Raw genomic sequence first — 12,560 nt, forward strand, 5'->3', positions numbered from 1 at the left:
GTTTTCTGCACGGGGCCGTACTGTGGCTCCAGAGCCGTCTGTTGAAGATGCTGTCTTTGCTCCCTTGTGTTGCCTTTGTTCCTTTGTCAGAGATCAGTGACTATATTTGTGAGGGTCTCAGGCTTCTTTCTGATGTCCTTTCACCTTGAACACAAGTGTCATGAGAAGGAGGACCCGGCTTTTGGGACTTAGGCTGCAACAGAGCGGTGGCCTCTCTCTTGTCGGGACATAACAGTAGGGTTCTTACCAGGGCGGACCCAGGTCAGGAGTCTATGAGCTGTCCGGCCAGGCATCTTTATCTTTATTCACAAGTAGCTGGGAATGGTTCTTGCTATAACTCTTGAAAATCATCAGTTACTTTTTACTTTGCCTCATGGGTTCTCCTGGTTCTTAGCTCAGCCTGATCCCGCAGCTTCCCTTGCTGGAGCAGCTGAAGTTTCCAGAGGTTGTGAGCTGGTCTCCTGGTGTCCCTCCTGCAGGCTTATGGGGATGAGGAGGACTGGCTGGGAGGAATGTGGGAAGTGGCCAGAAACGGGAAGAGGAGGGGGAGGCATTGGGAAGGGCGGAGGGGAGCAGCGGAGGCATCCCGGGTTACTCCCATTCCTGTCCGTGGTAGTGGCAGCTTCAGTGCCTTGCTTTACACAGACTCAGGCAGTCTCAGTGGGGCCGCAGCTCGGGGACCAAAAACACACCAGAATCCGAGCAGGGAAACAGCTGGGAAAGTGCTAAGTAGGCCTAAAGTGGGAAGCTACTAGGAGGGAGAGCCCTTGGGGACCCTGGGGCGGGCCCCGCAGCATGGGCAGGACAGAGGCCAGTAGGGGAGAGGCAGGGGGAGCTCAGAGGCCACTCCCCAAGGCCAGGAGGCCCCTGCCACCGTGCCTCACTGCTCCTCTGGAGACAGAGCAGAAACTGGATGGCCATCCCTGAGAAAAATGGCACAGCACTCACACACCACCTGGAAGATATCCAAACCCAGAACCAGCTCCTATTTGACCTTGACCCCTCCCTCCCCCATGCTGCTGGCAGAGCCTCCATCAGGCTTTGGCTTGGAGCTTTGCCTACCCCCAGACGTATCTCAGCACCTAGCTGTCCTGGAGCTAGTCTTGGCCACCTGTGCCCGAGGGCTCTTTCTTGGGATGGTGGGGCAGCACTGGCCTGGATGGCCCCCTGGCTCCTCCTCCCCAGGTGAGGGGCACACACTCCCCCAACCCCAAGATGGCCTTTCCTTGTCTCTGTGCACTGACGACGGCTCCCACACGCCGCTCCTGTCCAATTACTGCTTGCATGCTCCTGCACACGGCCTGCTATCCTCGGTCGGCCTCGGCCCCTGCTTTTGTCACTGCGTCCTCATCCTCTGTACCCAGTCTCAGTCCAGATCCTGGCCTGGGGAGCCCCACTCTTGGGGAAGCCTGGAAGCCAGTAAGCCATGGGGAATGTCGCTCCCAGTCCTGCTAACAGCGGAGCACCAGCCCCGGGGTCACAGAATGTTCTGGTCTGGGGAGGCCTGGGGAGGCCGGAGGAAGTAGGAGGCAGCAGGAGGAGGGAGTTCCTGGGGGTCGGAGCCTAAGAGAGGCCCCTGCGGATGGTTGCTGACTTTGTTTATTCTGCTTTTCTTTTTGCTGGTGTCTGTAGCTGGTAGATACAGAAGGGAGCCCATGACCCATGTGAGAAACGTGCAAGACCTTGAAATGCTGTGTGTAGCATCAAAAGTGATTCCATTCCATTTATTTTGAATCTAGAATATGGAATTCTGCGTCTTTGAAAACTGATATCCTAAGAATGATATTAATTAAAATATCTAGGTAAGTAGCAAAATCCACATTCTGAAACGTGGCACATAGTGGATTTTGGAAAATTGTGAAATGAAAGTAGGTTCATTATGATACCATCCAAGGGATTTGCTATTTTGAAACAAATTAAGAAACATTTTTCAATTCCTCAGTTTCCTTTTTCATATGAACACATCAGTAGATGGAACCCACAGAGACAAAAGCTCTTTGGGGCTTTCAGTAATTTGTAAGAGGGTGCAGGCATCCTGAAACCATGGCGTTTGAGGACCGGTGCCCCGGGGACACTTGCCTGTCAGTGGGGTAAACTTTCCGGAGAGAGTCACTTCCAACCCGGCAGTGTTGGTGGGCGCCTAATAATTAATTACCTTTCTGATTGAATGCGATGAGAAAGTGCTGGAAAAATACCATAGACTACGTGTGCTCATTTAAAAGTAGCATAGGTTTTAGCTCAGGGTCACAGCAAGATGGCACCAGTGGCCTAAGCCCCGGAGACTACTGCGTCCCTGGCTGGCTGGTGCACGCACCGCCCCTCTGGAGCTCTGGGTTCCTTCTCTTCTCCTCCTCCACCTGCTGGACCTGACCCTGAAGGACAAGAGAGCGTCACACCCTTGCTCCAGTGTCATGGCCCCGCTGTGTTCCCATGTCTGCCATGCCATGTGGGTCAGGCGGGTCACAGGACGGCCCCTGCAGCAGGGAGGCCACCCATGTCGTAGTGAGCCATTCGGCCACGTGTGCGTACACAGTTCCACAGTAGAGGTGAAGAGAGAACAGTCCTGGGGCGCCTGGGTGACTCAGTCAGTTAAGTGTCTGCCTTCAGCTCAGGTCATGATCCCAAGGTTCTGGGATCGAGTCCCACCTCGGGCTCTCTGCCCAGGAGGGAGCCTGCTTCCTCCTCTTTCTCTTCCCCTACTTGTGTTCCCTCTCTCACTGTCTCTCTGTCAAATAAATAAATAAAATCTTCCAAAAAAAAAAAAGATCCCCCAAATACCTATATTTAATATATTCCCATTTTTGTGTAAAAATTTCAGTACCCCTCAAGTAAACCTGTATGTTTTAAAGTGCACATATATTTATATATAAATATCTAGAACAAATTCAAAGGAAACACCCCTAACTCATAGTTACTGCAGCGGGGGTGGGGGGGGCAGGTAAGGGAAATCTGGGGACCGTCCAGGACATTTTAGTTTTATCTTCTTGTACTTCGATTTTTTATTAAGGGAATAGGAACATATTTTACTTGCTAAAAATAATCCCTTGGGAGAAAAAAATTATTTTTCTGAATTCTTTGAATAAGAGTGAAGTAAGGCCTGGCCCCAGAAGGCGGCGTCTGTGTTCCTGTGGCCTAGTCAGCAAAAGGCTCCTCACCCATAGCGCAGGGAGCATTCTACGTCCCATGAATGGCTCCGGGCTTCTTCTAGTACAATGAGAGGAAGTTTTAAAATAGATTGTAAAAAAACCCTGGAGACTCCTAAAAAGGCCAGGGCAAAGGCCCCCGGATTTCAGTCCCTCTGCAAAGAGAGCTTTACTCGTGACCCTGTGGAAACAATGCTGAGCAACGTGGCATCCCTCTCTGCCCCAGATCATGAGGAAAGGAGGCTCTCAGGGACACGAGACCCTGGCCTGGCAGCTGGGGGCCAGGGGCGGTCCCCTGTCCAGCACTGCTGGGAGGGCCCAGGGCTGGGGAGCTCAGGGAGGCCTTGGGAACAAAGGGACAGACACAGAACGCCCCCTGCTGACTATCCTGCTGAGATTTCCTGTGGTTTCCAGGCAAAGTGAGTGTTCAGAGCTAAGTGGCCACCATGTTCCTACCAGAGTCAGGAGCCTTCGAGTCCCGCACGGTCACCTGTTCTGTCCTCGTGCTTCTTTCTCAGCTTTGTGAAGATGCCTTATCACTTGTCCGGTGTCGTTTCCCAGATTTACCCGGGACACTGTGTGCGGCTGCCCCTCATTTATTTTCATGGCGCGCTCACACACACACACACACACACACGCTCGCTCGCTCTCTCATACACACTCCCCCGAGCCGTAGAAGGAATGGTGGGAGTTGCTCTTTGGGACACCCTGCACCCATCTCCATCTCGGGCTGTGCGCATGACGGGGTTTCCCGGGGTCTGTCCATGGTGGAATGGCTGGTCCGTGGCAGTACGTGTCCATCTTTGCAAGTAACGGCCCGTGCTGAGTTTTTCATATCTGTATTTGTATTGACTGGAAATAGCAGGTCTCTGGAGCAGGGACAGATTGGATTACTGATCTATGACAAGCACACTGTTCCCGGTGCTCAGTCCTTGCCTCTGGCCCATTGCAGGGACAGTCGTGTCAGGGATCACCCTGCGCACCAGCATGGTACTGGAGGCAAGAAGCCCTGTAAATGGGAATTGGGGCACTTATACACAGGTTGTACCCTCTTCTTTCCTCCCTTGAGAGGGGAGAGAATCCCTGGCTCTTTAAGCAAGTATCCTTTGAGACAGAGGGGTGAACCCTGGGTTTCCCCTCCTACCCTTTGCAGTGTAGATAAATGTCTCTGGGAGTGGAGGCCTGATAGGTTCTCCCCAGACGTATTCCAGCCCCACCTCTGAAATGTGAGGACTTACCCTTGGCAGGTAAATTTCTCCTGGAGTTTACAGTGCCTGTTCCCCTATAACCCAATCACCAGTCCAAGACCGGGAGACTGTGGGTTCAGGTCCCATGCCTCAGTTTCCCGGCAGTCCCTCACCACTACTGTGAGTGCCTAGACTGACGCTGCATGTCTTCGCCAACACTCGGCCTGGCCAGGCTTCTTGAGTTTTCACCGGTCTAGCAGTGAGACGGGAGAGTGCACCATGGCTTTGCTCCTGGAGAGGCATGTTCCTCATTGTTGAGGCACCTGCTTAAGCTGATGCCCACTTTTCTCTTGGGTTGTCTCTTCTGCTTGACCTGTCAGAATTCTAGATCCTGGCTGTTGACCCTGTGCTGATGGCATTGCATGTACACAGTTCATGGCTTGTGTTATTCATTTGCTTTGTGGGGTCTCCATGAACAGAAGTTTTTTTTTTTTTTTTAAAGATTTTATTTATTTATTTGACAGATAGATCACAAGTAGGCAGAGAGGCAGGCAAAGAGAGGAAGGGAAGCAGGCTCCTTGCTGAGCAGAGAGCCTGATTTGGGGCTCAATCCCAGGACCCCGGGATCATGACCTGAGCCTAAGGCAGAGGCTTTAACGCACTGAGCCACCCAGGCGCCCCTGAACAGAAGTTCTTGACCTTCATGTCAACCATCTTGTCAGTCTTTTCCTTCTGATTTGCAGTGTTGATATAACACATTCATCATTAACCTGAGGTCAGGAAGATTCTCCCTCTCCCTTTTCTTTTCTTTTTAAAAAGATTTTATTTATTTACTTGAGAGAGAGAGAGAGAGAGCGACCACAAGTGGGGTGAAGGTCAGAGGGAGAAGCTGGCTCCTCACTGAGTAGGGAGCCCGATGTGGGGCCTGATCCCAGGACCCTGGGATTATGACCTGAGCTGAAGGCAGATGCTTAACCGACTGAGCCACCCAGGTGCCCTCTGTTTTTTTTTTTAATTTTTTATTTTTCTTAAAAATGTTTGCAGTTGATCTTTATGAGTGGAATAAGGTGATTGGCAAATTAATTTTTTCTCTCTTGGGATGACTTTGGAGCTGCTGCTCTTGTTAGAGCACAAAATTCATCCTGCCATGTGGCTCAGCTGTGCCCCTATGCATCACGTGTTCACATGTGTGTGCGTCTGCTTCTCAGGGCTCTACTCCCCACCGTCCACACCTCCAATGATACTTTCCTTTCACATTTGCAGCTCAGTAATGAGTCTTCATATCTGATATGCTGGATCTCCTTACCTTATCTTGGCTATGCTGAGCCTTGCTCTTTTATGTAGATTTCACAGTAAGTTTTTGTAAATTGTCCAAAAATGCTACCAACATTTTTGTTGCAGTCGTACTTTCATCTGTAGACTGATTTGGGAGAACTGAAATGTTTAGAATATCCAGTCTTCCTATCCATGAAATTGGTATTTCTCTCCATTTATTTTAGCTTTGTTTTCTTTGTAAAAATTTATGACTTCCTTTATAAGTATCTTTAATTAGATTTACTTTTAGAGCCTCCCTTCTGCAATCAGCTCCTGGATGTTGGTGTCTGTGTCCCCTACCCCTGGCAGAGCTGCCAGGCTCTGCCCCCAGGGGCACTGGGAGTGGACAGAAGGGAGGGGGAGGGCCCTGTCCCTCCCTGTCTGCTCTCTCCTTTTTGCCACAGCAACACTTCTCACCTCAGTGAGTGGGCAGTTCTTCCCCCTGTAGACCCTTAGCTCAGTTTTGGGCTCCCCCCCTCCCTGGGGGCTATCTCCTGGCCCCTCAGACACCAGCATGGCCCCATCTCTTCCCAGGTCTCGGTCCTCATTTGGCCACTGAGTTTATATCTCTCCCTCCCTCTTGGTGTCCTGTCCCAGTCCCTGGATATAGCCACCTCCCACGGTGGCTGTCTCCAGACCTCTTAGGGCCTCTGTTTGCCTTCCCGTGTCTCTGGTGCCTGGTTCACTGTTCTTTCCAGGGGGTTCTCCCTGTGAAAACCACTGGAGTGGGCTTGCTTTCTGACTAGACGCACTAGACACACCAGGAGCAGTATATCAGCTGGAAGTCTTACTTCTTAAATTCTCTAATTTTCCCACATTTTAGAAAAACCTCCAGATGATCTGGTCTCTGTTTTGAGCTAAGGTCTTCTTTGTTAGCATCCGTTTTTTCAGGAAGTGCTGACTGAGCACCTATTGTGTGCTGGGATCTGCCGGAGGGGTGGGGGCATGACTGAGCAAGACAGGCACAGCTTGGCTCCCCTGTGACTGATGACCTTCCGTCGAGACTCTCAGCGTTTGGAGTTTCTGGTTCTAATTGTAACTAAGAAGTGACAGGCCAGTCCCCCCTGGGTGACTGTGAGCGGGCGCCTCTCTGGCCTCCATGTTCTGCTGTGAGATTGAGGGGGTTGGACTGGCTGCTTTGGGTCACGGCCTGTGGTGACATGAGTCCCTGATGCAGTGGTTCCATGGGATAGTTCAGCACCAGTGCCGAGTGGTGGAGGGCCGTGGGGTTCTGCCCTCTCCCTGTTTCCACCCTGGAGAGAACGACACTTCTCAGGCTCCCTGAGAGACCCCTTGCTCATGGTCTGAGGTGATGGGAGCCAGGTGGGTTGTTTCTCCCACATCCTACGTGGGGGCAGGTGCACGGGAGGGCCCTCCGGTTCTTTTGGAAGCCCGGCTGCATACCCAAGCCTCGGCTCCATCTCCAGCGTGGCTGCCAGTGGTCAGGCGGTGCTCCCCATGCCCGGAGCTGGGGCGAGACGGAGTCTACCGCCGATGCTGGACCACGGCCATGGCCTTGTGACCGTGATAGCATGCTCCGTCTGTCTGTCTCCTCCCCATGTTCAAGCCCACAGTGTCAGCCACCTACATTCACTCCTGTTGGTGGCTGGGGGTTCTGGCGTATTCCAGTGCTGCATGGCCAGCCCAGCCCAGTGACACTGTGTTCTTCTCATGAAGCTGTGTGCTTGTTACCCCTCCCTGCAAATAAAAATGCAGAATCGCAAACACACGATTTGTGCAACGGGGTCATCTTGTGCATGTTCAGAGCCCTCTTTGGCCTCAGAACTGACTAAGAGCATTTCCCATAGTGCGACTTCGGCTGCAGCAAAGGCATTTAATTTGGATGGCTGCCTGGCTTCCCTTGGCTCAGAGCGACGGGCTCCCTGTTGCTGGGCACTTAGGTCTCTGGACAGGTTGTCCTCTGTCTTTCTCCCAGCACTGTGCTGGGCCGTAGGTGTTCAGAAGACCGAGGGCCCTGCTTCTGGAGGAGTTTGTGCTAATGGGTGGGGAGGAAAAGGGTGCAGCCTCTGAGGGGGACCCCATGGAGGGGACCCCAGGACAGCCCCTAAGGCAGCACAGTTTGAGGTAGCCTCTTAAAACAGGTGGCCTGGGGTGGAGGTCAGAAGGGCAGAGACCCAGGCACCTGGAAGAGTCTGGACAGCAGGTACCCAGCCTCACCTACTGTGTGGAAGGGTCCCAGCGAAGGGAGTGCCCTGCATCCCTGCACAGGAAGCCTGCCAGCATGGGTCCTCTTTGAACTCTTTTTGGGATATTAGCATTTGATGAGCGTAGTGGGATGTTCTGTTACCAGTTCTCAGCACCCCTGTGCTGCTGGTGGCGGCCAGGGTGCATCTGGGACAGGGACCCTGGGCTGCCCCTGCCTTTTCTTCAAGCCTACAGATTTTCCTGTTCCTGAGACAGTTCCTTCCTCTGTCTTTCTCCGCTCCCTTTCCCTCCCTCTCCCCTTTCCCCTTCCCTCCCTCTCCTGCTCTCTTTCCCTCCCTCTTCCCTCCCTCCCCAGACAGACCCCTTTGCTGTCCCTGCTTCTGGCCTTTGCTCCGTTGGGTTCTTTCTGCTCACAGCTGCACACAGGTTGCCTTTCTCTCAGCTTGTCCACTAGGTCAGCTGACTTTGCTCAGATCCCCTACTGGTTTTCAGCACGGCCTTGCCCATGCATCCCCCTGCTGCGTTCAGCCTCATCTCCACTCCTGTCAGCCTGGTCCCTTCTAGCTGTCCTGGCATGTCTTCTGCCTGGTGCTGGGCTTGTGGTCTGCCTCCTAGCCTCCAGGGGCCTCTGGTTTCCTCCAGAGTGTGAAGTGTTCAAGGAGCCCGCAGCTACCCTGGGGCCATCTCTGGGTAGCCCCTCAGGAGGGCTGATGGATGCATTGGGAGTCTGGAGAGCTGCCCCAGGTCCGGCTCGGGAAGCAACTGCCAAGAGCCCCGTGGCGCTGAGAAAACCAAGGCAGGTGCTCTTGGCACCTACATTCCTTCTTAATAAAAGTCGAGGGACTAAAAATTATGTGCTTGTTGCTTTGGTTCAGGCCGAGTGGCTGGTGGGGCAGAGGTGAGAAGTCAGGTTCTGGGTGTGAGTACAAAGGCGGGGTTGCGGGGGGCAGCAGTGGGTGCGAGGAAGCCGGGGGAGGCTGGGAGGAAGCAGGAGGCTGTGGTCAGTGGGTGAGGACTGTCCTCCCTTGGAGGCCCCTGTAGCCTGAGGTCCTGGGCGGGGGCGGCGGGGAAGAAGGGTGGGTGAAGGGAAGGCTGTCACGTTGCTGAGGGCACCCAGAGTCCATGTCGGGTAGGTCGGGGGACGGCAGTCCTGGGGGTGCGTTCTTCCCCCAGGCAACCTCGTGGCCTGGGCACAGGTGCCTCCCTGGCAACAAAGAGGGATGGTGGCATCAAGGGTGTGTGTGAGGCTCATGGGGTGTTGAGACCCAGCCCGCCAAGCTCTCCCAGGCAGGGGCGCAAGCCTGGGGTGCCCTAGGGTCTTAGGTAGGAGGAAAGCTGACAGCAGTTGGAGAGCCTCACAGTCTTTAGAAAACATGGAAACTTCCTTTCTGTCTGAAATGGGTCACTTGGGATTTCAAGTACCCAGGAAATCAGAGATTTTCAGCTGTGATGCTTTTTATATTTAAAATGTGCTGCCTTATTTGTTGGACCCAAATCGCATTTGGGGAAGTGTCCAGCATAATGACAGGGAATTAATTCTGGTCATTTCCCAGAGAAAGAACAAGATGTTTTAATGGCCTGTGATTTCATGCACCTGAATCGGTTTGGTCTTCAGACACCAGCTGAATGTCTAAGGAGTCCTTAGTTTCCAAAAATGCCTATAAAATGATGTAAAAGCATAATCTCTACATTAATAGTTGTTTCTCTCCCCACACAGTTTATTTTTCCCCAAATATCCTCATGTTTTTTTCATTTGCTCTTGGCAGCAGCCTCTGGAGGCTGGGGGGGGGGGGGGGACCCCTGCGTGTGCTTATGGGGCGGTAATGGGGTGTGAGGCTGGGGTTGTCCTCAGGCTGCAGCGCTTCAGTGGTGGGGCAAATATGTAGACGTCCTGCGGTGACTTTTGTTTTCAACTTTGGATTTTTATTGTGGTGACACTTGCAGAGCATGACATTGACCCCGGGCAACGTGCCAGTCTTGCCCTCCTGTGCTCCCTGGCGCCCTCTTCTCTCCAGGGTAGTGCACCTGGCGGAGCTCAGCATCTCTTTCCAGGAAGATAATGTGATTTGTTTTTTCTTTGTGTTTAGGGCTCAAAATTTGGGCGGGCCATCGGACTCACTCAGACTTCTCAACGCACCTCTGCCCGGAGATCGTTTGGAAGATCCAAGAGATTTAGTATCACGCGCTCCCTTGATGACCTTGAGGTATGTGATTTCAGTTTTTCTCTTTCCTTCATCAGACTTTTTATGTTGAAGTGAACATCAGTCGTGCAGATACATCTGAATCTTCCTGAATCCCACCCCGATCCTTCTCCCCTTCCCTCCCTCTCCCCTGGTAACTGATCTGTGGGTAGGCAGGCTTTGACCGCATGTCTGGGCCTTTTCTGGCCCCTCAAGTGTCTGCAGAGCACATGGGGGGCTTCACGCTGTCTTCCGTGTGGCCAGCGGGGCTGTAAAGGCCTTACAGATGCGAGCTGATCTCACCCCTCATGGGAATCCTGGGGAAGGGCCTCTCATGGCTCCTTCTTCAAAGATCAGGTGTTGATTCACAGATCGAGTTGCTTGCTTTTATCCAGAGTCCTTACAAAAGTGAGCGGTCTTGACTTTGAGAGCAGCTGTAGGTCCACAGAAGGGTGCAGCGGAAGGCACAGAGCCCCCGCGCTCCTGGCTCGCATGGGTGTAGGCCATGGGACACAGACAGGCCAGTGTGGAGGCGTCCTTGTTAGGCTCGCAGTATGTATGAGCAGCCACTCTCTGGGCCGTGCATTTGCCGGCTGTGGACAGGCGTGTAATGTCACATGCAGGTTTCACTACCCCGACAACCCTGTGCCCTGCCTGATAACCCTCCCTTCTCCCCCGAATCCTTCCTTGGCAGCACCCGATCCTCCCGGGGATCAGTGTGTGTTCTAGTACTTGACACGGAGTCTTACCCTGCCCCCTTGCACATGCTGCCTGGCACTTTCCAGGCGAACCCTCATGGCCTCGGTCTGGTGTGCTGGTTGAAACACAGTATCCTGCTGTCAGTGTGCTGGGGTCCCCCCAATCTGCTGCCCGTGGACAGCCAGTGGGAAGCAGGAAACCCTCTCCTCTGTGTTTGAGCCTGGGTACACGCTCTCGCAAGGGCCCCTTGAGCCCGTGTGGAGGTTGTGGGGGGGGCCTGGCCATGGAGGGCTGGGTAATAGGTGGCTAGATGCCATTGGCCATGGCCACTCCCACGCAGGCTCTGGTCACCCCTCCTCTCTGGCACCTGGTGCCGTCAGACTTGAATTTTCCATTCCAGTGGAAGGGCACCTTGGTTTACTTTGCATTTTGCTGATGACGAGCTAGGCTGAGTGGCCCACTGTGGGCTCTCTGGCACTGTTCGAAATTAGCGGCGTATTCATATTCTTTTTCTGTTTTTAAAAAAGATTTTATAGTATTTCTTTATATATTAATCTGAATATGGGTCCTTTGTCAAATAAATGTTTTAAAAAATCTTTATGGCTTATTTCCACCTTTGTTTACGGTGTCATTTATTACACATATATTTAATTACAGTAAACTGTTGCAGCACAAAGTTCCTGCTGTTAGTGCCCAGCTCCGTGGTGGTACACACAGCCATGTTGTTGTGCGGCCATTCCCCACCCTCCGTCCCCAGCACTCTTCCTCTTGCAACACGGAAACTGTCCCCATGGGGCACAGATTCCTCATCCCCTGCCTCCATTCCCCAGTGCCCACTGCCACACTTTTTGTCTCTGGTTTTGACGACCCCAGGTCCCTCGTATAAGGGCAATCAGATAGGATCTGGCTTATCTCACCGGGCACAGTGTTGTCCAAGTTCATCCACAGTGTAGCACATGTCAGAACGTCCATTTCGTTCATTGTATGGGTAAGCCACGTTGTGTCCATCTTTCCATCTGACAGCGGACGCCTAGGTTGCTTCCACCTTTTGTCTGCCGTGGAGAACCCTGCTGCGAACACAGTTGTGCAAATATCTGTTTGGTTCTGTTTTAAAAACTAACTACATAAGGTAATTTCTTACAGCCTGAATTTGTTTCTTAAACTGAAACAAACCAACTTTGGTTGTTTCTTGCTTAAAATAGCAGGGTAATTTGTGTTTTCATGCAAAACTGCAATCATTGACTGTTCGAGCTGGAAGGGGCCGTTGAAAGTATCTCGTTTTCTGGGCTGGATGTGGGTGGGGGTGGGGTGTCAGAGTCGGAGCGTGGGCCTGGAAGCTGGAGCTGGGCTGGTTGTGGGGTCTCTCGCCGGTGGTCTCGTGGTGAGTAGGGGGCAGTTCTGGTTAGTAATGCTCAGCACCCACGCTCTCGTGGAAGAAGCAGAGGCGCATGCCACACTTGTGCTCGGGCGAGGCCGGACCTGCTGGCTGGGACCCCCCGAGCAGTGCTGCTGCCACTGGAAGGGGGGGTTCTCGACGGAGCCTACCTTCTCAGGTTAGGCGGCTTGCCAGGTGTCTTCTCTGCATGTTTCTGGAAGGGGCGTGGAAGGGGTCTGAGCTTCCGTGAGGTGACGAGGTCGCGTCAGCCAGGCTCGTGGTGGCAGCCTGTGGTCTGACCTCCATGTCCCTGATGTGGTCCTGGCCTCCGCAGCCGCATGCTTTTTGCTCATATCTCCTCGCCCACGAGGAAGTGCTGGGGCTTCTCACGCCATGCCACCTGCATGGGTGCTGTGGTCTGTGCTCCTTTTTTTTTTTTTCTAAAGATTTTATTTATTTATTGTCAGAGAGAGAGTGCGGAGCGAGAGCGAGCACA

At 53.0% G+C, this 12,560-nt stretch overlaps 1 protein-coding gene across 3 annotated transcripts in view; it reads left to right on the forward strand.

The window, feature by feature from the left end:
• Window positions 1–12,560, forward strand: part of RGS12 (regulator of G protein signaling 12) — a 101,298-nt gene that overhangs the window by 23,152 nt on the left and 65,586 nt on the right. For all 3 annotated transcript variants that reach the window (XM_059379982.1, XM_059379990.1, XM_059379998.1), the window contains exon 3: window positions 9,898–10,014. In XM_059379982.1, coding sequence (XP_059235965.1) covers window positions 9,898–10,014 — 117 coding nt within the window. The remainder of the gene's footprint in view (window positions 1–9,897; window positions 10,015–12,560) is intronic.

The sequence above is a fragment of the Mustela nigripes genome, chromosome 1 (genome assembly GCF_022355385.1).
Source record: "Mustela nigripes isolate SB6536 chromosome 1, MUSNIG.SB6536, whole genome shotgun sequence".
Lineage (NCBI taxonomy): Eukaryota > Metazoa > Chordata > Mammalia > Carnivora > Mustelidae > Mustela > Mustela nigripes.